This window comes from Canis lupus, chromosome 25 (assembly GCF_011100685.1).
Source record: "Canis lupus familiaris isolate Mischka breed German Shepherd chromosome 25, alternate assembly UU_Cfam_GSD_1.0, whole genome shotgun sequence".
NCBI lineage: Eukaryota > Metazoa > Chordata > Mammalia > Carnivora > Canidae > Canis > Canis lupus.
In genome coordinates, this window is record NC_049246.1 from 29753312 (window position 1) to 29778865 (window position 25554).

At 50.0% G+C, this 25554-nt stretch overlaps 1 protein-coding gene across 3 annotated transcripts in view; it reads left to right on the forward strand.

The window, feature by feature from the left end:
- The first annotated feature begins 7188 nt into the window (after positions 1-7188).
- Positions 7189-25554, forward strand: part of SCARA5 (scavenger receptor class A member 5) — a 122956-nt gene continuing 104590 nt past the window's right edge. Inside the window, exons 1-2 of one of the 3 annotated variants that reach the window (XM_038573735.1) lie at positions 7189-7642; positions 11749-11866. In XM_038573735.1, coding sequence (XP_038429663.1) covers positions 11755-11866 — 112 coding nt within the window. In that variant the 5' untranslated portion in view covers positions 7189-7642; positions 11749-11754. The remainder of the gene's footprint in view (positions 7643-11748; positions 11867-25554) is intronic. The other 2 variants (XM_038573733.1, XM_038573734.1) reach the window with 2 other exon arrangements.

A 25554-nucleotide genomic window follows, 5' to 3' on the forward strand; every position in this document is an offset into this window, starting at 1 on the left:
GGGAAATGAATGAAAATGAGCTGAGCACAGGGAGATGAAGCAGATGGTTGGGTGGATTCCATGATGCATGAGGAGCAGGGAACTCTGCAACGCAGAGGCTCTCGCTCCCACTGTCTTAGACTCAGCGCCAGCTGTCAGCAGCTGGACACTAGAGAAAGAACCATTACAATGAATACTCCATTTGTCAAGGGCTGTCAACTGTGAAAAATATTAACAGTGGCTCACATTCGTGAAGTGCTTTGAGTTTTCAACATCCCTCTTCCTTGTAATAACCTTTGAGATGGGAAGGCCAGGAAGCAGTAACCCAGTTTTACAGAAGAGGAAACAAAGATTCAAAGATGTTGAATGATTTGCTCGTACCCTCGGTGCTTAGGAATCCTGTCTCTTCTTCACACAGCATCTCTGAAGCCTACTGTCCCCATCACCAGTTAGTGTTGACCTGTCACCTGCTTTGGGTCTATCACTGGACTCAATGCTGGGAGGAGGGGACATGCAAAAGTATAACACATGAACCCCGACCTCAGTGAGTTCAGAGCAACCTAAAGCACTCTGTTCAGGTACCTGAACAGATGGAGCAGTCCCAGAAAACAATGGCCCTCAGAAGAAAAGGAGGCCCTGCCAATGGAGAAGGTGTCAGGTGAGGGACAGGACTTGGGTTGGTCCTGAGACATGGACCATGTTGGAAAGTCTGCGGAGATAGAGGTGGAGGAAGGTCTGTGGGTGAAGTCTCAGTAGGTGGGTGGGGTACTAGCCTAAGTACCAAGAGAGAAAAGGGTGTGGGGGGTCAAGGTAGAAGAAAACAGGACCAAGTGGGCAGCCACTGGCCTTGAGCAAAGATGTGAAACTCGTGCTTTGGGTGTCTAATTCGTGCTTTGGGTGTCTAACTCATATTACGGGCAGGATGGGAAGATGATGACCAGTGGGACATGATTCCTCCCCCCGAAGATGACAGGCAGGATTGTATCATTGTCCTTTCAGAATGAATGGCTCCTCCTCACTGTCCAGTAGCATGAGACATCTTCCACTGATTGGCACTCAGAGGAAAGGCCTTCCAGTTTTCTAAAATTTGTTTTTGTTTAATTGTAAACATGTCTTTTTTACTACCTTAGCTCAGAATTTCCTTGAGTGCATCCTGTGGAGCACTAGCCCTGTTCTCTGTGTTCAATTAAAAATGGAAAAGCCTAAAGAAAAAAAAAGAAAAAAAAAAAGAAAAGCGTAAATACTACATTCCCCACCCCCACTTTTGTGGAGAGTCACTGTGCTCAATAGCATCTTAAAGGCTCTGATAAGTCCTATAACTAAGGAACACCTTTTGCTTTGACCAGAGAATCCTTTTTCAGGGCATTCCTGGAAACATCTCGTGACACTACTGGGCTCATAATCTCTGCCTTATCCTATCTGATCCTCACAACTACCCTGTAATAAGACATGATTATCTTGACGTCCAGTAAGATCAAGTTTAGTGATTTGCCCAAGGACATGTGACTGGGAATGGTCAAATTAAAGTCTGGACTTGACACTATGGGTGTTGTCTCTAATTCAGCCTTACAAAGTGTGAATCATCTTGTAAAGATGTTATTGTATTTTTTCTAATTAATAAAGTATGCATAATTATTTTTTGGGGGGGGAAGATACAGAGAGTTATAGAAGAGGAACTAAGAATCCTCAGGAATGACTTAAAGCCGATCAAGTGTAGACTCTCCCAGAGGTTTGGATTCTTTTCTGACTTGGAAGCCCCATTCTTTGGATCTGTCTTCCCTCTCTCACATTTAGTTCTTATTGGCAGGGGGGTGGAGGGCTGGTGGCTGGGGTGATTGGTGGCCTCCAGCTGAGATCAGATGAGTGATTTCAGATAAACAATAAGATGGTAAATCAGAAAGCACTTATATTATTGATCAAACAAAATTTTATAAAACCACAAAAGCCAAATTCCACTATCATTTCATGTGTACTATAACCACTTTTACCAAAACTATATCCTGAACAAGACCTAAGTTATGAGATTTATTGTATCATTAAACAGGGGTTACTTTTTAAAAACAGTAACTCCAAATTCTCAGTTTTGAGAGATGACATACTTTTTCATCAGGATATTCCTACAAAGCTGAACAACAGAAAAAGATGGTGAACAATGGACAAAAGTTGTTTTTGAAATATTTATATGTCACATAAACTTAGTTAAAAGCTAGAGAAAAAGAAAATTCTAGAGGGCAAAAATTAAAGAATATATGTTTTGTAGAGCAGGCCACAAATGAAGCAACAGTAATGTGACTAGACAGTCAAATTTGTAGAGACAGAAAATAGAATGGGGGCTGCCAGGGGTCAGGAGGTGGGGAAAATGGGGTGTTAGTGTTCAGTGGGGATGGAGCTGTGGTTTTACAAGATGAAGAATTCTGGAGATGGGTGGGGGAGATGGTTGCACAACAGTATGAATGTGCTTCTAAACCGTACACTAAAACATGGTTAAGATGTTCTATTTTATGTTATGTGTATGTTAGTACAATTAAAAAATTTTTTAATTAAAAACTAGAAAATTATAGGGAAGATATAATTTAAAAAGTTATAAATATGCACTATAGACCTCTGTGCTCCCAGGGAGAAGAGGGAGACATATAGAAAGAGCAGCAGTTTCTAGTTTCTAGCTCTACCCAGAATAAGATCCAAGCCCCAGGTGCCTGGGTGGCTCAAATGGTTAAGTGTCTGCCTTTGGCTCAGGTCATGATCTCAGGGTCTTTCCTGGGATCGAACCCCCATGTGGGGCTCCCTGCTCAGTGGGTAGCCTGCTGCTCCCCATGCTTGTGCTCTCTCTCTCTTAAATAAATAAATACAATCTTTGAGAGGAAAAAAAGAAGATTCAGGTTTCCCTGCTTTTTGCCTTCATCTCTTGGCTCACTGCATTTCCTGTGCTCCAGCCACATGGGCTTCCTTTCTGCCCCTCCATCATGTCCACTTTGTTTCCATCCTAGGGTCTTAGAACTTCCTTGTTCCCAGTACCTAGAATGCACTTTCCCCACATCTTTATCCAACAAATACTTGTTGAGCACTTACTATGTGCCAGGCACTGTTCTAGGTGTTTGAGAGGCATACGTGAGCTACCTTCTGGAGCTGACATTCTACAGATTGTAAGCAGTACATGAGTCATCACTGATGAGCAGAGTGATTTACATAGTAAGTTAAGTCAATGAGGGCGATGGAAAAGAGAAAGTAGAGCAAGGTAAGGAGAGTCCGGTGTGTGGGTCGGGGAGGCGTGTAGATAGCAATTTGAAACTGGATCATTATTAGGGTTAGCTTTGTGGAGAAGGTGACATTGGAGAAATAGTTGGAAGGATGCAAAGGAATTAGTCTTGCAAACACCTGGGGGAGCCATTCCAGGCCCATGGAACTGTCCACACGAATCCATCATGCTGGGGTCAATGGAGACACAGAGAGTGAGAATTACAGACTCAGACTTCAGATAAAAAATATTAGAATGACTTAGCAAGTGACTAATCGAAGGTGTTTAACTTCATTAGTCATCAGGACAATGCACCTTAAAACCATAGTATGATGATGCTCCATACCTACCAGGATGGATAAAATATTCAAGATGAAGTTACTAACACAGAGGAGGGTGAGGAGCTGCTGGAACTCGCACATGCTGCTGGCGGGAGGATGAACCAGTAACCAGTACAACCACTCTGGAAAATTCACAGGCATTATCTGCTCAAGCTGAACAGCATGTCACCCTATTACCCGGCAATTCCCTTCCAAGGGATGCCCCTGAGAGAAATGCACCTGTACGTTCACCAGAAGGCGTGCTCGGGAATGTTCACAGCAGGACTCTTTGTAATGGTCAAAAACCAGAAACTAACCAAATGCCCATCAACAGTGGAAAGGACAGATTAATTGTGGTCAATTCACACAATGGACTACTTAGAGCCACAAGAAGAAACGAACTGCTAAACCCAAGGAAAGGGAATAATCTCACTCACATGATGCCGAAGCCAGACACACGGTCATGGTTCCATCTCTATGAAATTCAAGAACAGGCAAAATCATCCAAGGTGATGGCATGTGACATAGTGATTACCTGGTGGTTGGGAGGATTATGGACCAGAAGGGGCACAAGGAGAGCTTCTGGGGTGGCTCTAATATTCTGTTGGTGACCCAGATCCAGATGTGGTTCATCAGGCCTATGCGGTTGGTGAGCAATGTACAAGTGGGTAGTAACAGTTTGTGCTTTTCTCCTTAGGTATGTTAGACTTTTTAGAAAGATTCTTGTTGGGGGCAGGAAACAAAGTCAGGGCTGAGGATGAGGTTTGCAATTCATCCAGCAAAAGCTGTACATGAAGCCACAAGGAGCCCTTTGAGAGGTGCCAGGCTATGATTCCCCACCCTGGTGCCTCCTCTCCTCCTGGGCCAGATCCCGAAGGATGGGGGCTGGATCTAATTCATGTTTGCAAGAAGATTTGGAATATATTGCATAAAGGTACACAACAGATGTTTGTTGAATGAATAACTGAATGTATGGAGGGCATCCCTGCAGGTGTAGATGTTCTCTGGAAGCAGAGGACAGTTGTAGGTACTGTGTCCAGGAGCCCAGCATCATGACGTTTGGTTTCGGTGTTGCTCAATTTCTCCATACAGAGACTGGGGATGATAACTGCCTCCCCAGCGGCACCGTACAGAGTCACTGGGACAGTCAAAAGAAATCATTCAAAGAAAGCAGGAAGCACTTGAGCACACGGGCTGTGTTCAGGCATGCCCGACCGGCCTCCACATCCATAGATGAGCTACTTTGGAAGTCTGTCCAACTCTCCTTCAACACGACCGCATTTTCATAATACCACCTGGGGAGAAACACCTATGACAAATGCCTTCTGTGATTGAATGGAAACAAACCATTTTTTGGACCCTTCTGGTTTTAGGTGACAAGGAGGTGCCATCTGAGCTCCCAGCTGCCTGAAGGACTCTCATCCACTAGAAAACCTGGCCTCCAGGTCGTTCCTATACTTTGCTATCAAATGTGCCCTTACCTGTTCGGGTGGCTCTACTCATAACAGACAAAGATTGGCAACAGCCCGAATGCCCTCCAACAGGTGAATAAACAAATTGCGGTAAATGCATATAATGGAACGTTACTCGGCACAAAATAAAAATCAAAGAAGGAATGACTGCTGCATGCAGCAATACGACCAATCTTATAAGAAGCGAGGTGAACCAGAAACAAGAGAGAGAAGTGATCCTTTGTCTGAAGCTATGGGTTTTAAAAGGATAAGCTTTGTTTCTCCTGAAATGTTACAGTTTTAACAGTTCTATGCCTACTTGTGGGTCTCATGTGCAGACACTAGACTCTGCCATTTGTGTATCATTAATTATCAATGGTAAGGAGAGGCTCAGCCAATAGCCTGGACTGCATTTGGGTCCCCCTCCTTCCCTTCCCCTCCAGGCAAGGGCACACCAGTGTGGGAGTATTATAAAATGTTCTTTGTATTGGGTGAAGGAGGACATCACCAGGGTTTTATTAACCCACTGGCATTTCTTGCTAATATACACATCTCTGCAACAAAGACTCCCGGACAGAACACGTTGAGCCCGACTCTGGCTATTTTTAAGATTGTATTCCGAGGAATGTTGGTGAATTGATGGGTGATTAAAGAACACTTTTTCATGAGAGACAGTGTAGGGGCACGGTTAGGGCACAGTGTAGCATCCTATTGCCTAGGGTGGAATCTAGCTCCGTTGCTTACAGGCTGCTTGACCTTGGACAAGTTACTAAAAAGCCTCTGTCTCTATAAAATGGGAATAGTAATAGGACCAACCTCACAGGGCTGTCAATGTGACTTAATATATGAAAAGCACTCGGAATCACCTAGCACATAGTATAGACTAGAAAGTATTTTTCCTCCACTTCCTGCTTCTCCCTGCCCCCTCCTCCCACCCTCCTCCCGCTCCTCCTCCCTGCTTCTCCATCTCATCTCCTCCTTGCTGCTATTATTATTATTTTATTATTACTATGACTACTACTGTGTCTTCCCTCTGTGAAATGGAGCCTCATACTAGAACTGCTTCCCAGAGATGGTCAGGAGGCTCAGTCTCTGAACATGACTAAGACCTTTCTTTTTTTTTTTTTAATTTTATAAATGTATTTTTTATTGGTGTTCAATTTGCCAACATATAGAATAACACCCAGTGCTCATCCCGTCAAGTGCCCCCCTCAGTGCTCATCACCCAGTCACCCCCACCCCCTGCCCTCCTCCCCTTCCACCACCCCTAGTTTGTTTCCCAGAGTTAGGAGTCTTCCATGTTCTGTCTCCTTTTCTGATATTTCTCACTCATTTTTTCTCCTTTCCCCTTTATACCCTTTCACTATTTTTTATATTCCCCAAATGAATGAGACCATATAATGTTTGTAAGACCTTTCTGACTCAGTTGTGGGTTGGCACCTGCACTGTGGGGAGATGCTGAGCCCTGGCAAACTTGTCTTGTACGAGGTCTGACCTTCTGGCATTGAGTCTGAGTTTTTAACCAGTCAGTGGGTGTGTCTTCGTGGGCAGGGGGCGTGCTTGCACACTGACAGTGCCGGCCACTGGCTCGAGCTATTTTTTGAATTATCCCCACGCCTTTCCCCAGTCTGAATGTAATTACTCTCTTAACATTTTGGCGAGATCGCAATTGAAGATGTGTTCGATGACCCTTAGGTTTCCAGTTATTTGTGCCTGAGTGCACCTCTCATCCTGGATTGCAGCCCCCTTGAGGTCAGGGAGCCCGTCTCCCCATCTCTGTATGCCCCGGGCCCTGGTGCAGGGCCAACGCTCCATCAACGCTTCCTGCCTTCCCGAGTCGCTTTGACACTGTCTTCGGGAGGTTCCCTCAGTGCTCACGGAAGGCTCTTCTGAACCTCTCCAGCGTGGCCAAATCTGTGTCCTCTGCGGGTGGATGTGACTTCAGAAAAACGCGTAAATTAATTCTAAGCCAAGTTTGGTGAATGAATTGAGCAATGCAAATTCTGTCCTATAAATAAGTTTCTAAGACTGGTTTCTCGGGTGGCCCCTGAGCCAGGTCCAGCGGTCATTCCTGCAGCAGCTTTCCAAAACTTATTTTGCGTGGGGTTTTAGATGAGGTGTGTGGGGTCCCGGGGCAAGGCTGACTTCTCGGATCCGGACTGGGCGGGAGAAGGAGGGGGGGGGGGGTCTGTAATGCTGAGATTGGCCACCAGAGGGGGGATGTGTTCCAGACCCCAAGGGAGCTCCAGCAATTGCTCCAAGAACTTTATATTTATAAAGCCTGGCGGCCAGAGCAGCTGCAGTTCAGGACGCAGTCGGTGCTAGCGGAGCCGCTGGTGCCTGCCCGGAGCATGTCCTGAGCGCTGCCCGCGGCCGACTGAGGCCAGGCACCAAGACAGGGGCTCCCCGGCCGCAGGCCTGGGTCAGGCTCAGGGTGCAGTCTTGTTGCTGACCTGACCCTCCTGGAGAAGTGACCCCTGAGACCAGTCACTGAGCAGGGGGCGGCCTCCGTCTATGACTCGGTCTGGCCGTGGGGACGAGCTCTGCGGGGCAGCCTGGGTCTCCTTGCGGTGACAGCAGGCGGCTCCTCGGGCACCACGGCGAATGCGGGGAGCTGAGCAGACAGGTACTTCTGGCGACTCAGCGGGGACACTCAGGTGAGTCCTGCACTAACTCCGTCCCTGCACCTGAGCAGAGTGTCCCAGAGGCAGCTGGGGGACGCAGAGGGGGCCGAGGGAGTAGGGCCCCGCGTTTGGGCATCTCAGGATGCAGAGCCCCGAGGTGCAGCGCCAGGTGGGGAGGTCCCTGCGGTGGATCTCTGCGGGGGTCGGGGGGCATCGAGCTGGTGTGAGCCCGCTTTGGCGGAAGCTCTTGCCTCATAGCAACTCGTGTCGCAGCTCGGGAGCCTATTCTGGGAGCAGATAGTACAAGTGATTGTCCCTCTAGGTGCGTGAAGCGTGTGCACATGTGCGTGTCAGTGGTGGAATGTATGAAGGGAGAGCTTATTTATAAAACATCTGCACCTTTCCAGCTTTGGGTTATAATTTGAGTGAACTAAGTACAGTTAGAGGAGGGGGCCCTCGGGACAGGGCCGTATTCATGGTGCTTTGGACTCGATTTCCATAAGCTTCGCGATTCAAAGAGAAGGTGCGAGCCCTGCAGAGTTAGATGCTGGGACCCAGACCACGGGTCTTCGCAGCAACAGGTGAGGCTCATGCCCCTTCAGCAGGAAGGATCAATTGAGTCCTTCTGCTGCCCAGAGAGTGACAGGCAGTGAGAGGCAACCCTTCAAGCAAGGGTTGGGATTTGGCTCTGGTCTGTATTCACAGTTGCTTTTTTGCAAAGGGAACCCCAAAGAGCATTGTTTCCGGGCCTGAGGGAAGCTTCAGGAACCTAGAGATCGCGCCCCGCGCCCCTCACCTAACTGCTTGGTAGGATCTGAAGATGCGGGGTGTGGGGGTAGGGGCTGTTTCTCTCCAGACTCCACCACCAGCTCCCTGCCTGCCCCTGCTCCTAAAGACCTTCCATGTGCACTGTTCTACTGGAGCCTTGAAATAACTGAGTGGCTGGCAGATGTGCTTCTCTCCCTCATAGAGGTGATGACCTGAGGCTGAACAAGCTCAGCTGATTGGGCCAGGATCCCGAGTAGTAGGAAATGGCCCCAGGACAGGATCCCACGTCGCCTGAGCTCCCCACCTGCCACTGGCCTGCATGGAGGTTCCTGGGGTAGAGCAGGATGCCTGAATGCTTCAGCTCTAAAATGTAGCATCCAGACATCCCTAAGAGGCCAGTATGTCCTGTCCCTGGGGGAGGAAGGCCTCATTCTTTGACTTGAACACAAAATTCCAAGTTCCTCCGGCTTTATCCTTATGTCATTTTGGCCTCCACACCCTGCTCATGTTTCCATGATTTTGGTCCCCTCCCTTCTAGCTCTTGGAGCCTCTGCTTGGCCCCAGGGCCTCCACTGACCCTCTTCATTGCCTGGTTGTGACCCTAAAGGTAGCTACCGTGATGGATGAATACCTACTTCCTGGACAAAGCAGCCTTGTGGCAGGGTCAGTGCCCTGGGTGGGAAGCCCTTGCCTGGTGCCTCACACTTGCCTCACTGACACCATTGGCTCTTGCCTTTGTGGGCCTAGATTGGCTTATGTCTAAAGTGGGAACAACACACTGATGTCCTCTGCCCCCCTCACAGTGGTCCTGCGAGGGCAGAGAGATCCTAGATGGCAAATGGTCTGTAGCTCATGGGGCGTGTACACACGCAAGGGATGCATATCAATTCTATTACCATCGCACTTGGCAGTGAGTTGCACCTTGCTTGAGAGCACAAACTTAGCCCCAAAGGCTATGAGACCAATGATTGAAGGGTTCAAATTCCTGCCCCCCATTTCCCAAGAAGGAAAAATAGCTGAAAATAAAACCTGGGGCAGTCAGAACATTCTTAGGTTTCCTTCCCAAGTAACAAACATTAACGGAGCTGGCTGAGCATTTCCAACCTCATCTCACATCTGGCCTCTGCTCCACCCCAGCCCCTCTTCTCAACAGGCTCCCCAGGGCTCCTGTTCCACCAGCCCTGGGGTGGGGAGGGGGTAGAGGAGGGGCCACCCTATAGACACATTCCAGATAACAAGCCATGTGTTCCAGCTCTGATCCAGGAGGTGACTGGCAGTGGGGAAGGTGGAAATGAAGCCGGGGCTAACCTGGCCTGAGCTCATCTCCACAGCCCCAAGGCCAGCATGGCGGCACCCCATCGAGTGCTGCCCAGAGGTCACACAGCGCCTGTTGCCTTTGGCAGAGAGAGGATTATGGCTTGCAGAAGAGACACTGGCCTCCTGCTTTGCAGCTCCCCAGGATGGAGGCCAGAGGGAGGGATGCTGCACTCAGTGCTTGTGAAACAAGGGAGGGTCCCCTGCAGCTCAGCAGCAGTGGAGTCGCTCCGGGGCCCCACCTAGAGGCCCAGAGTGGGTGGAGGACTTGGATGGAGCACGGTGTTGCGACGTTAGCAAATCGGACATAACTGCGGCACAGAGAAGCTGGCTGGGAGCAGTTTGGGGGCTCCAAGGAACTCCTGGGGCAGAGGGGGGAGAGATCCTGGCAGAGCTGTGGGCTGCCCTCTGGCCCCCTCCTCCTGCAGGCTGGAAGAAAGGCCTGCAGAGGCTGTGAACACCCTGCCCATATATGCACACGTGTGTGTGTGTGTGTGTGTGTGCGCGCACGCATGCACACGTGTTCACCTGCGTGCAGGGCATGTGGCATCTCATTGCTGGAGAGACGAGAGCAGCAGCGACATCAGAAGGACAGTTGTGTAGCAACTGGCCAGTTCTGACGTCTTCTCAGCCCTGAAGTCAGAGGTCTCTGGAGACCAAGGTCAAGCCATGAATATAAAGGGTTTGTGTTTTGCTCTGTCTGCCGGGACGGTTCATCCGGGCTCCTCTTTCATTATCCGTATCTATTGACCCGATGCTGATGCCTCCTTTCCCACTCTGCCTCCGAAGAGAAATTGATTGGCTGCTCACCTGGAAGGTGCCCCCATGCCACCTGCCAGGCCCCTGTCATGTCCTCCCGGGTGCTAGACCCCTGCCTCAGCTCTCCAGGCCTCAGAGTTGAGTTTGCTTCATGCCTGGCCTGCGACCCATCCATCTTCCCAGGGGCTTTTATCTTCCAAAGAATTTGCTCTCTAAAAGTGGATTTTTTGGTTCAATATCCAGACGGTCCAAGAGCACCAGGGCCAAAGGTCAAGCTAAACTTATGGCTGGAACAAAGCTGAAATTAGAACGTAATTTGTAAAATCCCTGAGCATATATGTAAGAAAGGGAATAGCAAGTGTTTTATGTAAATAAATACTTTGTAATTTGGCTGAAAAAGTAGATTTTTCTTATTACACGAAGAATGCAAACTCAGTGTAGAAAACCCAGAATATCCGGCAAACAAAAATAAGCACAAAATCCCTACAATCCCCACCAGAGTCTTCTGATCCAGAGCAACCCAGAACATCTCCAAATATAATCTTTCCTGTCATGTACTCGGGGCACGTGTGTATATTACAAAATGGGAGAGTGAGGTACGCACTTACGTAAATGGCGCTGGTTTACTTCAAATGGCATGCCCTTTCCCCAAGTAAATGGGTGCATTCCTGGAAAACCACAGGGGAAGACCCAGAGCCCCAGCGAATCCAGCCTCAGGAGGCCTTGTAGACATGGGCCCCTCGCCTGGCCTAGGGCTGCCCAGGTCTTAATGTCTGGGGGACCCCATTGCAGCTGCCTGTTCCTCTGGTTCTGGTGAGAGACGGATCCCTGCTTTGGTCCCACAGCACCCAACTCCAGGCAGCACGCTTCCAACACAGAGCAAGAGCCCAAGTCTCTCTAATATGCGCAAAGCTCCAGAGGCCGGGAAGTCACTCCACTGGGGTGAGGAGGACCAGCTTCTCCAGGCCCCACCAAGCATCACCCTTGGGGCCCTTCTGGCTCAGGCTCTGGCCCCAAACAAGGGCCGTTGGAATGAATGGACCCATCCTGTCATCAGAATGGTCCAAAGGGCCTTGGCCTTCCCAAGCACCGAGGAGGTTGGGAGGCGAGTCAGGATCCCGAGGACCTGGTGGCTGGCACCTGTCCATGAGGGGCTACCAGTGTTCAGGCTCCAAGGCTTGGGGATGGGCGCCTTGTTCTGCCCACTCAGTTCTGTGTCCACCTATAGTTTATTCTCTCTCTCTCTCCCCTGCCTCCTTTCTCCCTCTCCTCTCCCCTTGCTGTTCTTTCTGCTGCAGGTCAGAATGGAGAACAAAGCCATGTACCTGCACACTGTGAGTGATCGTGACACCAGCTCCATCTTTGAGGAGCCCTTTGATGGCAGGAGCCTGTCCAAGCTGAACCTGTGTGAGGATGGTGAGTGCTTCTGGGTTCATCTTGCAGTACAAGACCTGCCCTGCTTCCCTACCCAACCTCGGCATTGTCCCAGGGCGGCGGCTTGGGGAGTCTCCCCATTGATTACTTCCTATGTTGAACTTCATGCTTTGAAAGGTCTTTTAATTCATGCATCTCTACAAATTAGTGCAATTTGCAAGATGTGTATCCATTTCACAGATGAGCTGCCGGAGGCTGAGAAAGCATTAAGGACTGTACAGCTCATCAGCCATAGAGGCATTTGAGCACTTAGTCTCCTGATTCCTAGAACAGGCCTTTTGCCTCTTTGCCTTCCTCTCCTCTGAGTCAGGCTGGGGTCAGGCAAAGGCATCTGAGCCAATGAACCCAGACCTTCTCAGGTGAGGAGCCCCCAACCCACTTCTCAAAGCATTTGTGAGGAGAGAACACACCTTGTCAAGGTGCTCATCCTCCCCCTGGGTCTGAGGCCCCAGATCACACCGCAGGAAGTAGTCCCCCATCCCAGTGACCCAGATGGCACTGCATCTTTGGGAGCTGGTTATTTGCTAAAACTGGGAACTCAACTGATGTTTCCTCCAAAGGAGCCCAAAGCACCTTGCCAACAGACTGGATCCTGTGTGTGCAGCACAGAGCTTGACACTTACCAGGTGCTTAATAAATGCTTTCTACACGAATGAATACCGTCCTCTTTGTAGTGAGTGTAGGGGAGGAGATCATTGTCCCTACTTCAGAGCCGAATAGAATGAAATTTACAGCAGAGCCTCATAAAGACCTGTGGCCAATTAGGTGGAGACAGGCTGTAAAGAGTTCTCCAGAGAAACAGAACCAGGGGGATATATATGTATATAAAAGGATTTATTATGAGGAATTGGCTTACATGGTTGTGGAGGCTGAGAAGTCCCACGATCTGCTTCTTCAGGCTGGAGACCCAGGAAAGTGGGTGGTGTAATTCGGTCTGAGTCAGAAGGCCCAAGAACCAGAGGAGCCAATGGTATAAATAGAAGTTTGAGGGCTGGAGAAGATGAGACACTATGTCCCAACTCCACAGGCAGGCAGGAAGCAAGAAGCAAATCCCTCTGCCTTTGCTCTATTTGGGCCCTCAACTGATGGATGAGGCTCACTCCCACTGGGGAGGGCAATCTGCTTGACTGAGTCCACCAATTCAAATGCTGGTCTCATCTGGAAACATCCAGAAGTGATGTTTTACCTGGCACCCATGACCAGTCGAGTTGACAGAAATTAACCACCACGCAGGCCTTTACTCAAGGCTTTTCTCAGACACCGTGTTTTCTCTCTACTCTGCTAGCTGCCGTTGTGTCGAAGTTACTCAAAAAGAGAAATGCCTCCCCATCCTGCTCTAACTGTGTCTCTCCTCACACAAGCTGCTGAGTGCCAGAAGGGAAGTTGGATAGTTCAGAGATGCAGGGATCAGGGACAGTCTCAGCAGGGAGAAGAGATGAGTTTTGAGCTCCTGACCAGTAAGCCCCCTCACCCTGTCCTGGTAAACTTCTAGTATTGTAACTCTTCCTCTGAATTCCGTTCAACAAACAAATTTAAGGATCTACAATGCGTCAAGCTATGCGTTGGGTGCCAAGGATGCCCCAAAGAGAAATTGAACCATCCTTGCCCTCCAAGGGCTATGATCTCAGTGGAAGGGACTGGCCTGGGAACGATTACCCATAACATAAAGTAAGTGAAAATACATGTGAGCACGTAGTCTCCCCCCTTATCTGTGGTTTTGCTTTCCACGGCCTGTTATCCGCACTGAACTGTGGTCTGGAAGTAGATGATCCTCCTTCTGACCTATTATCAGAAGCCCAGTGGCAGCCTAATGCCATGTCACAGTGCCTGTCATTCACCTCACTTCATTTCCTCATGTAGCCATTTTATCCTCACATCACTAGAAGATGGATGAGTACAGTGTCATAAAATATTTTGATGGAGAGAGAGAAAAAGACCACATTCAACTAACTTTTATTACCATATATTGTTACAAATGTTCTATTTATTATTAGTTACTGTTGTCAAACTCATACTGTGCCTGATTTATACATTAAACTTCAACCCAGTAAGTATATATGAGGAAAAAAATCATAGTACATGTAGGCTTCACTGCTATCCATGGTTTCAGGTGTCCACTGGGGGTCTTGGAAGTATCCCCCTTGGATATAGGGAGACTACTGCACTGAAACTAGGAGAAGCCTTCCCAGAAAAGGCTTTAAAGACTGAACACAATTTTGTAAGAGAAGAGGAAGGTGAGGAAAGGTATCGCCAGCGGAGTCACACCAAGCCAGGCCAGCAGTTCTGGTAGGTTACTGCCACCTGGGAGGGCCAGGTCACTGGCCAGTGCTCAGCAAAGGCCAAGCTGCTTTCGCATCCTTAACCCCACCCTCTCCCTGCTAGCCCCTCCGGAAAGAGGACTGGCTTGGCAAGAAAGAACTGGGGTACAGCACTGTGGGGGAGCCTGAGGTACCAGATGGGGAAGGGCAGGGCAGGGCAGGGAGAGGCCTAGGGTGTGAAGTGTCACCTGGCCATCATACCCTCTTCCCCTTACATCATCTGGCTGTCCCTTTTTCTGAACCCCAGATTCAAAAAGACCATTTGGATCAGAAAGATTGAAAATAGCGGTAATCTCAGCCACTGGGCTTTCTAGGCCCCCCAGCGGCAAGGAGATCTGATCAGAGGACAGTTTTAGAGACCTGCTAGTAAGAGTCCTGGGGGGGGGGGGGTCACCTGAGGCCCGGCACCCCATGAAGTGCAGACAGGTTGGAAGATGTGAGCTGGAGGCTGACTCACCCCTCCAGGGGCATGTGACCTGGTCACATCCTTCTCTGGGCCTCAGTGTCTTCATCTGCCAAATGGGGGCAGGTGGGGGTCTCTGTGGGGTTCTGTCCAATTCTAAAATTCTATGTGTAGAAACAGACCTGGTCATTGCATTCAGGGTGCGGTCCTTTGAAAACCTAAAGTCGGAACATGCTGCTGCCCTGAGCAAATCCCTCAAAGCATCCTGCCTGCCTTGCTCAATAAGAGCGATAACCTGATAACCCAGGTGCTGACGGCGGCCAGGGAGACTGCTGACATTCACCTTGACGTGCTGGCATACTCGCCTGGGGCCTCTGCTCCCCAGAAAGTTGCTCTTCCACCTTCTTCCAGTGTTTGCTCAAATGTCACCTTCCCCATTGAGCTTCCTGTCCCCTTCCACTCCCAGCCTCTTTCCTGGCTTCTCTTTTGTCTTTTTCCCATATTCCTATTCCCCCCTGAACACATGATATAATTCTTATTTATCATGCTTATCATTTACTGTCCGTTCCTAGTGGGAAGAACATAGGCTCGACAAGGGCAGGCACCTCTGTTTTGTTACCTGCTATCGCTTCAGCCTGGCACATAGTAGGTGCTTGCTAACTATTTATTGGATGAATGAATGAATGAATGAATGAATGAATGAACATTGGGTCCTTGAGATCTAAAGGTGGCAAAGCAACTACATTCTAAGCCCGATTTCTAAATTGTCTGGGTGTCCCCCACTCTTCAATGACCTGGCCTCCAGGCATGGGTGGGGGTGCGGGCGGTGTGAGGAACCCAGAGAGATCAGAGTATTGAGATAAAGTCAGCCACCTAAGCTCAGGGGTTTCTGGTTTGACTTCTTCCCCTTTCCCTTTCATTTCTAAGAGGAAACCCATGAGCTCTGACTTGGGGAAATTCAAGCCAGATTTGATCCATTTCCCCAGGATTTTGTTCTTTGATCCTCATCTCTGGAGAGTGTAACCCGAGAGGGAGAAGGGTTGTGAGGGGAGAGGCGGGCTGATGGGAAAACAGAGGGTGGACAGAGATGGGTAAAGCGAGGGAGGCCCGAGCCCCACGGGCCTTGAGGAGTTTTAAACTGTGCCGTCTGGTAGGCCTTGCAGGGGCTCGGGGTCCCTTCCAGGATTTTCCCCCTTGACAGAAAGGCGATGGGGAGGAGGGGTGCCTCCTCTTGGCTCTGGAGTTATTAGGATCTGGAGAAGCAAAGTCAAGAAACTGCAGCCCAGATATTACAGTATGACTTGGACTTTAATGCAGGTGGGATTTTAAACACATTAGGGCGTAAACTTGCTATTTCAGAGGTGATGAGCTGAGAATCAGCCTCCTCTCCTCTCCCTCCGCACCTCCCCTCCCCCCTCCTTTCCTAACTTGTCTCCTCTTTCCCTTCCACCCTGTCTTTATCTATCACCTTCTTTTCCATGTAGCAGGTGAGAAGGGGGAGGAAGGGGCTCTTACCCGCCTTGGTTCCTCTGTCCCCTGGGCAAGGGGCCATCTCCTACATGGTGCACCCCCACATCCTTCCAGGCTCAGGCCCACACGCCCTGCTCAGGGACCTCTTGGGGCCTCTCCCTCTGCACCCCTTGTTGGGCCATGTCTCAGGATCTTGCCTCCTCCCTTGCATCCAAGCTGTTAGCATCCAATCAGAGCCCCCCTGTTGATGGGAAGGCCCCACTGCAGGGCGGCCTCCTCTCTGTGCCACCAAGGCAAATAGCTTCCGTTCCACCTGTCCTGTTGGAATTACATGGAAGGGTTCATTGCACACTGTGACCTCCAAGGTCCCTGAGCCCAGCTTCCTGTGACCTCCAGGACCACTTCTACTTCCCTTGGAACAGCAAGCCAAATGGGGGCTCCTCCCCTCCCCTCCCTCCTCCCCTCCCCTCCCTCCTCCCCTCCCCTTCCCCCTCCCCTCCCTCTCCTCCCTCCTCCCCTCCCTGCTTCCTTCCCTCCTCCCCTCGCCTCTCACCTTCCCCGAAGCTGCCTTAGCTGCAGGCCTCTGGGGTATGGCAGGAGGCGGAGGCGGAGGAGGCGGAGGGCAGGCTGTGGGCGGTATTTGGCGGGGCCTGGCTCCTCCACCGCCCTTCCTGAGGGCCAGAGAGAGGTGTTAGTGTCAGAAAAATATTGTGGCCCTGCTCACCCCGCGGCCTCAGACACTCCGGCACACGGCGGCGGCAGATGGGAGGCCGGGAGGTGATGGTTGCACATGCTCCCGGCCCCCCACCCCGCCGCCTGCCCCCAGGCCGAGCCCCGGTCCTGGTTCCTGCCTTCCCTCCCCATAAAATTAAATGATCCTCCTCGGGGAACCCCCTCATCCTGCCTCCTCCTCAATCAGATCCCCGGGGCTCGCCTTGGAGCCGCTCCCCCAAGGGCAGGGAGGGCCTGGCTGGGGCGTCACGGGAGGGCCACCGCCCTCTACAGGTTGGAGACCCGGGCCCTGGAGCAGGAGAGCGGGGGTGTTCACTGGTGCTGCGGGGCGCGGGGCGCTCTCAGGGTGTGGCCCCGGGGAGCGGGCAGCAAAGGCTGCTCCATCCATCTGCGGTCACCGGGGGGGCGGGTCTTGGGTCTCCCTTGCCCAATGGACTGTCCCCTCTGTAAGATGCGGAGCAGCCTGGGGAGGTGACAAGAGCCTGGACATTGCAGTTTGGCCAGTTTGGGTGGGCTCTGCGCTGGGAAGTCTTGTGTTTACCCCCCCCACACACCCCCATGCCCACAGGCCACCGTTCACCCTGCTCTGGGCCACTGGGGAGCAGCCCTGGCAGGAGATGGGGGGCGGGATGGGGGGAGGGAGGTTGGAATATTTATTCCCGCGGTCCTGCCTTCTGGGGTCATCTCAGGCTGCCCGTGTCCTTCCCCACAAGGTCACAGCCTCTGGTAAGCCACCATCTCCACACAAGTTTTCTCCTTCCAGGTTCCAGCAACCATTCCCCTCCTTGACCCTGGGACTGAGGTGGTCACATCCAGATGGCACCACTCTAGCCTTTGTGGGCATTTCACACCCTTGCCGCACTTTGCCCATATTCCTTTATTGAATCCTGTAAAGTGTCTTATTCTGAGCGAGCCATCTGTTTCACTGGGGCCTTGACTTTCCAACCCTCAGTGTCCCCATCTGCAAAATGGGAATAATGTTACCTCACAAGGGCTGGGGGAGGATCAGGTGACATAACCCACAGAAAGCAACTTGTGTACAGTGCACATTTCACTTCCCTGCCCTTGGGGAGTACGTTGTAAGTCCTGGGGAAATGAGGAAGAAGGAGAACGAAAGAGCAACTGCTGTCCCCCCAGGGTCTCCCAGGAAACACCCACATCACTTCTTAGGGTGTCTTAAGGCTGGTTTTTACCTTCTGCTAAGGAAAGCAGAATTTTGGTTAGTGAGCTCCCTCACGAAGCCTCAATTTTCAGGGAAATCAAACAAAGTTTTTTAGTCCTGGTCCCCAATAGCAGAATCTGTAGGACACGTCCTGGACCCAAGGGCTCCTGGTTCTAGGGCACATGTGAGTCTAACCATTCCCCATCCGGATCAGAGGTAGTACCTTCCAAGGGCCTTCCTGCGGTGTGCCACCAGGAGAGTCAAGGGATGAGTTTCATTGTCCCTGGGTGGGACCTGGTGTCTTGTGGAGGGAAGAGTGAGAGGAGTCCAGATGCCCCAAGGGGTCTTCCCAATGAGGGGAATGGCACTGACCTGACCACTGGCCCGGCACAGTCTGGAGTGGGAGTGCTGGGAGGAGGTCTGCAGGGAAAGCAGGGCCATAAATGGGAAAGAAGCTTAGGGAGATGCCCTGAGTGGAGGGGTGATGAGTCAGGAAATGGCTATTCCTCCTCACATCACCAACTTCTCCCCACCCAGGAACCTTGCTCTGGTGGCTCTTGGTCCTCATTCCCTTGTTCATTCGTTCATTCATTCATTCATTCATTCATTCATTTTTTCATTCTCATCTTTCAATAAGAAAGTTGCTTTGCATGCTTCCTACAAGTGCATTGCACTGGCTATGTGCAAGGAGAGGTGCCAGAAAGCATGAGACATGTCACTGTCATTTCATTGTCACTGTGGTTAGTCTGTCGCCCTCTCTCCTCCAGCACAACATTGATCCACAAGCAAAGTTTACTTCCCTGGAGGTGATCTGGTGGGAAGGATATTTTCAGGGTTTGGATCACACAGTTGGTGCAGCGCACGTAACAGCCTTGCTCACTCCAGGCACCCTAGTCCAAACTTAACATCCTTAACAGTATTGTCCATTGTGGGGGTGGCATTGCATGGTGGTGAAGCCATAGGCTTAGAGCGAGACAGGCTGCATTCTGACTCCAGCTCCGCTAAGTGCTGGCTGGGAAACCCTGAGTCCGTTCTTAGCCTCAGCTTCCCCTCCTGTATACAAGGAGTCAACAGCCCCCAACTCAGTGTTTTTTTAGGGCTACCTGAGTTAGTCCATGTCAAGTCTTTTTAACAGTGCCTGATATGTACCGAGCACTCCATCCATGTTTGATCTTAGGAGAAGTATCGCTGCATCCCTCTGCTGTCTGCTTCCACCCTGGCGCCTGCCCAAGGTGCCCTACTTCCTCTATATTCTTTGTTTTCAGTCTCTAGAACGGTGAGCTTCATTCCTACCTCATTCCCAGGTTTATCTGGTGTTGATTCCTGGTGTCAGACAATAAGCAGCATGAGTCTCCCCCCTTAGTCTAGAAGCTCTGGCTTCTCTCTCTCTTTCCCAGGTCTCTGGCCTGGCTTCCTTGGTCCTTGTCAGTGCCTCCAATTGCACTATGCTGCAGCTGTGTGCCCTTGAGTCCTTCTGGACCGTAAGCTCTTTGAGTGCAAATGCTGTCTGCCTTGGATTTGTCTTAATATTCCCAACACCTAGCACTGTGTCTTGCACATGGAAGGCACTTTTGCTTGTTGAATGAATGCACACATCCTCGTGCACCAAATCCATAAGTACCAGGTGAAGGAATGCTTAAAGAGGTGAGTTTAAAAGACAAAAGTAATGGAGACTTCATTCATCCAAAGATGATAGGTTTTATGGTGCTGCCGGTGAGTGCAGAAATAGAAGGTCATGGTTCCTTAAAGTCCCCTAAAGACACAGACAGGTAAACCAATCCTGCATTATAATTTAATTCATGCTCTAATGAAATTGGGTACAACATATCGATAGAGAGGAGAAGAAGGAGCCCTAAGTCTGACTTGGGGAGGAAGGAAGGCATCCTGCAGGGATAGTCACTGGAGTGAAATATGGAAGGGCAGATAGCAGTGTGTCCACTAGAGAGGGCAGGGAAGGGTTTCCAAGTAAGGGAGCACAGAGCCCACGCTGAGGAAGGATAGTGGTGGGAGGTCATGAACGTTCACTTATTGAACTCTGCTGGGCCAGGCCCTGCTCTGAGCATGTGACAAGTATGAGCTCACCTGATCCTAACATCAACCAGTGCGATGAGTGCTGTAATTACAGCCAAGTGACACATGAGGAAACCAAGACGCAGAGACCTGGTAACTTGCCTGCGCTCACAGTTAGAAGGGATTGGTGTCTTTGTTCACTGCTCTAGCAATACCACAGACTGGGTGGCTTATAAACAAGAGATATTTGTTTCTCACAGTTCTAGAGGAGAGAGGTCCAAGTTCAAGGCACAGACAGATTCCGTGTCTGGTGAAGACCCTCTTTCTGGCTCATAGATGGCCATCTTCTTATTGTCCTCACATAGTGGAAGGGACGAAGGAGCTCTCTGGTATCTCTTCCATAAGATCACTGAGCCCATTCATAAGGACTTTACCCTCATGACCTGATCACCTCCCAAGGGCCTTACCTCTAATTATCATCATATTGGCTGCGACATATGAATTTGGGGGGGGATACAAACATTCAGTTGGAGTTAGGATTACCTAATTGTACAGCCTACACTCTGAATTATATTGAAGCTAAAGCCAAATTGTGGAAGGTCTTCTTTAGCATCCACAAGAATTTGGGTCTCTAGGGGCAATAGGAAGCCAGCAAAGGGTTTCAAAGGTCTAATTTCCAGTTTAACTTGATCAGTCTTTCTGCAGTAGAACATTTGATTTTCCAGCAATTACCTCTGCTGTGTCATTTCAGTGGAGTGGGAGAGGAGCCAAAGTACAGTGGAATAAGTCTGGCCAGAAAGAGAAGGTGAAGACCCAATGCAGACTCTACTTTGGAGGTGCCTGGTGAGGTTAGGGTTGGGCTAAGATGCAGGGTAGTGATAGAGGGGAATGCTGGGTAGAATCCAGTTAGGGTAACCTAGGTGAGAAATGCTGTGCCTCCAAAGAAGTGAAAGTAGTGGAGGAGATGAGAGGTGACTCAGTTCTGGTGTGTGTGTTTAGATTAGTACTGACAGATTGGCAGTGTGTGAGAAATGAGATGAGATTCAGGGAAGGGGCTCTGCTGAGCACCATGCTTGAAAGGTCTACAAGGTCGAGAGATAAGAGGGGCAGCAAAGGAGGCCGAGAAGGACCAACTAGTAAAGAATAACCATGAGTGCTGAGGCCCAGAAATGCAATGAAGTGGAAAGGTGACCAATTGAGCCAGTGCTACTGAAAAGTCAGTTGGAGGAGCACTGAGCATTGGCCATCAGACTGAGCCATTGGAGGTGACCTGATGTATTAGTCAGCTTATGCCATGTAACAAAATGCCACAGACTGCATGGCTTCAACAACAAACATTAATTTTCTCACAGTTCTGGACACTGAAAGTCTAAGACCGTGGTTTGGGCAGGTTGATTCCTCCTAGAGCCTCTCTCCTTGGTTTTTTTTTTTTTTTTTTTTTTTTTTCCTTGGTTTGTAATTGTCTGCCATATTGCTGTGTCCTCTCATGTTCTTTTCTCTGTGCACACATGTCATTCCCCGGTGTCTCTCTGTGTCTAAATTTCTTCTTCTTATAAGGACACCAGTCAAACTGGATTGGGGCCCAGCCTAACAGCCTCATTTTAATGTAATCATCTCTTTAGAAGCCCTATCTCCAAATAGAGTCACATTCTGAGGCAGTGGGGTGAGGATTTTAACACAGGAAATTGAGGAGGACACCATTCAGCCCATAACACCTGGCAAAAGCAATCTCAGTGATGATGGATGGGAGGAGGCTAAATGGAGTGGGTTCAGGACAGAATAGGAAAAGAAGAATCAGATGCAGTGGGTACCTGCAATTCTTTCAATAAGTGCTACTGTATGAGAGGACAGAGAAATGGAGGGGAATAGAGGTCAAGAAGGATTTTTGTTTTAAGATGGAAAAAATAGTATGCTTTATTCTGATGGACCGAGACTGTGCAGAGGGAAACATTGGCTAAGAAGAAGTGCTGGAATTACATCCTGGAGTAAGTACAGAAGGAATCTGATGTGAGTCAAGGGTGTTGCCTCAGGCAAGAGCACAGATGGTTTGACTACAATGACAAAAGGAGAGGCAAAGTGCTAGGGCCTGGACACAGGTCAGAGGTCACACTGTGGGGAGTGGGGAGTTTGAGGAAGCTTCCTTCTCCTTGCTTTTGTTTCCTCAACTGGGAAACCAAAAGTGCAGGTGGAGGCGGAGGTAGGAGACAGATGTCTGGGGATGAGTGTGCAGGTGGCCTAGGAACAGGTAGCAAGCCCACTGGATAGGATCAGGGCCCACTCGGGTATAATGATCATGAGCTTAAAGTCAGCCCAGCAAGCATGGTGGTGTGGTTTTCCCATTTCTGACTATGCTCCATTTCCATTGGATGGAAATGCAGAGTTGCAGAGTTAGCTCTAATGAGATTTAGTTTTGCCAGGCGTGAGGACTCCAGAGAGGGGCAAGGGGATTGAGGGTGTGTCTAGAGAGTGAATAACGCAAATCATGGAATGTAAGTGGGACAAGTGGGAGTGGGGTGGGGTGGGGGAGGTGCAGGAGGTGGGAGGCAGTAGGGTCCAGAGTTCTTGAGGGAGTCCCTCAGGAAGATGAGAGAGGTGGTAATAATGTGGGATGTTTAAACAGGCGATTAAAAAAGGGTTTCGATTATTGGTAAAGCCAACAAAAATGGAATGTGAGCCACATATGCAATTTTAAACTTTCTAGTAGCCACACAAAAAGGTGGAGACACAGATGAAACTAATTTAGACACCATAATATATTTTATTTGCTCTAATATATCCAAAATATTATCATTTTGATATGTAATAACTATAAAAAGACGATTGAAGTATTTCTGTTTTTTTTCCCATGCTGAGCCTTCCCAATCCAGTGTGTATTTTGCGTTTCAAGCCCGGCCTTAGTTTGGCGCAGCCACATGTCAAGTGCGTCAGGGCGGAGGTTGAAATCAAGAGAGGGAAGGAGGTCAGGAGGAGTTTGAAACGGAGATTGAAAGAGAGCCAGAGTGAGCGCCAAGAGGGGAAGGGTGAACACATGACCCTTAGCAATGAGAAGTGTGCAGTTGTGATGTGAGAGTCCAAGATGGGGAGGAGAGGAGAGAGAGAGAAGGTTCTGGAAATAGCAGCAAAGAGCAAAGAAAAACACCTACTGCATCTTTAGGCCAGTTGTCTGAGAGTGGGAGGGAGAAAGCCACACTTGGGAAGACAAGGGAGAGAGGTTCAGTTAGAACAAGAAGAATGTGAAAGAAATGTTCAGAGCTGAGATCGACAAAAATAAGGGATTTTTTTTTTAAGATGACCTGCTGGGAGGTCCAGGGGCTGCCCAGTGGGAAGGTTTCAGTAACTGGGGAAGGAAATGGTCAAAGGAGCATAAACAAGGCTGTTTGGGGATTTTTGTGGGTAATGGGTTGTCCTGAGAGTCCTGGGGCTTCTGTGGGGCTGCAAGAAGCCAGGAGCAAGGGCTCAGTGAGACTGGTTAGGCCGGTTTCAGGGCAGATAAGGCTGGGTTTATAGGAGGGGTCTTGCCAGGAGCACACATGTCCTAGGGCAACCTCTCTGCCCACCAGGGTGGTGTGTGGGCAGGGGAGGGAGGCCTTGTCCTGCAGCTTCAGGAGCTCTGGAGTTCATCTGGGCTCTTGTGGAGGTGAGGAAGCCAGGGGAGGCCAGGGGAGGTGGCAAGGCCCATAGCAGGTGGTGAGAAGTGATCCTAATGCAGTGATAATACAATGGCTCCCCTTGGGTGAGCAAGTGGCCCAGGCAGGCACTGTACTTGGGCCTCAGTATATTGTCCGCATTCAACCTCAGTATATATTATTATCCCCAGTTTGTGGATGAGAAGGTGAAGGCCTAGGTGAAGTCAATCGCCCAAGGTGGCCCAGCCAGCCAGAGGCAGAGCCTGGATTCAGATTTGCCCTGATGTTTGGTCCCTAAACCCCACCCCTCTGCGCAGCTCCCGGCCTTCCCTCCTGGGACAGACCTGGGGACTCCTCTACCATCAGGAGCTGAGCTGGTGGCAGTGGTGGCTGGAGCGTGGATTCTTGGAGTTTAAGGTTTCAGAGGTGGACACATTCTGGGTGATGACGAAACCAGGGTGGGGCTGTGGGAATAAATGGCTGCAATGCGGGAGACAGATGGGATGAATTATTGCAAGAGGTGACGCTGGCAGGAAATAGATATAAATGCAACTAGGCTTGGACAAGAGCACAGAGACAGGGTCTTACAAGGCTTCAGAGGGAAGCCTGGGACTCAAAGCTCAAGGCAGACCTCAGGTCGGAGTAGAGGTGCCCCCCCTCCCCAGGGGTGCCCCCCCCCCTCCCCACCAGCCCTGCGCCCACCACCTCCTGGGACTTCTGGCCCCGAGTCTAACTTCCATATGCAGCAGGGTTTGGGAGATATAAACACAGCTGTGAGGACGGGGCCCAGCCCTGCGGACTTGGTTGCTGGTTAACATAAGGCTCACAGAACTGATGGGGGCCTGCCATGGGCCCCACCTTCCCAGGGTCGTGGGGCCTGTTTGCTCCCCTGCCTTCCCACTTCCTGCTCTACAGCTTCAGATCCACTCAAGTCAAGAAACCCAAGGTGTTCAGAGTACCCACATGGAAGCCTTGTCTGTAAAAAGTCCTGTTAAGAGAGGAGGCTGCAAGGAGGGGACTGGCAGTAATCAGATCTGGAGGGGCAGACTGAAGAGAATTACGCAGGGCAAGGGAAACTGAGGACAAGCTTTCCGGATGAGGGCCATACACCATGGTTTGCAGGAATGGTCTTGGTCTATGCCCATTCTTTCTGCATAGTAATTAGTAGAGCACAATTTGCTCTTTAAAAAAAAAAAAAAAAAAGATTTTATTTATTTATTTATTTATGAGAGACAGAGAGAGAAGCAGGCCCCACGCAGGAAGCCCGACGTGGGACTCGATCCCAGGTCTCCAGGATCACACCCTGGACTGAAGGCAGCACTAAACCACTGAGCCACCCAGGCTGCCGCAGTTTGCTCTTAAAAGGGTCTCTGTTTGAAGGTGATCTCACAGTTTGTCCACGAGTAAAAGGGAGCTTGATCTCGTCCCCCTTGCCCTGTTGTATCTTGGCATCTTGGTTGTCCAGTCTTGTTCGACCTCAGAGTCTGCCAAATGTGGGAATTCATCCCTTCCCTCCAGAGTTTTGACAATCCCCCAGCCCTGACCTAAGGACATCTATTAAGACATAAATGTAATTTTTTAAGTATGTTAAGTATTTCCAGGGTATCCAGGGGGAGTTGCTTTTTTAACATGTAGGCTTATACTGGGGGGGGTGGTCCTTGAAAGGTATTGACACTCTAAAGATAAGCTGGGCACTGTCTTGCCAGTGGGTGGATGTGGATGTGAGAAGAGCCCAGGGCAGCCCCCTAGGACCTTTGGCTCCTCAAGTGTGCCCTTTCCTTGCCCTCTGCAGATGGTCCTCCTGGCAAAGGAGTTCTGTTTTGTGGTCAGGAGTAAAAAAACAACAACAAAAAATGTTGTTCTCACTACTCTATTTCTAGGTAAGTTTTCAAAGCTCCAGAGTCTCATTTGTAGCTACTTTAAATCCTAAATTCCAGAAGGTGATGAGC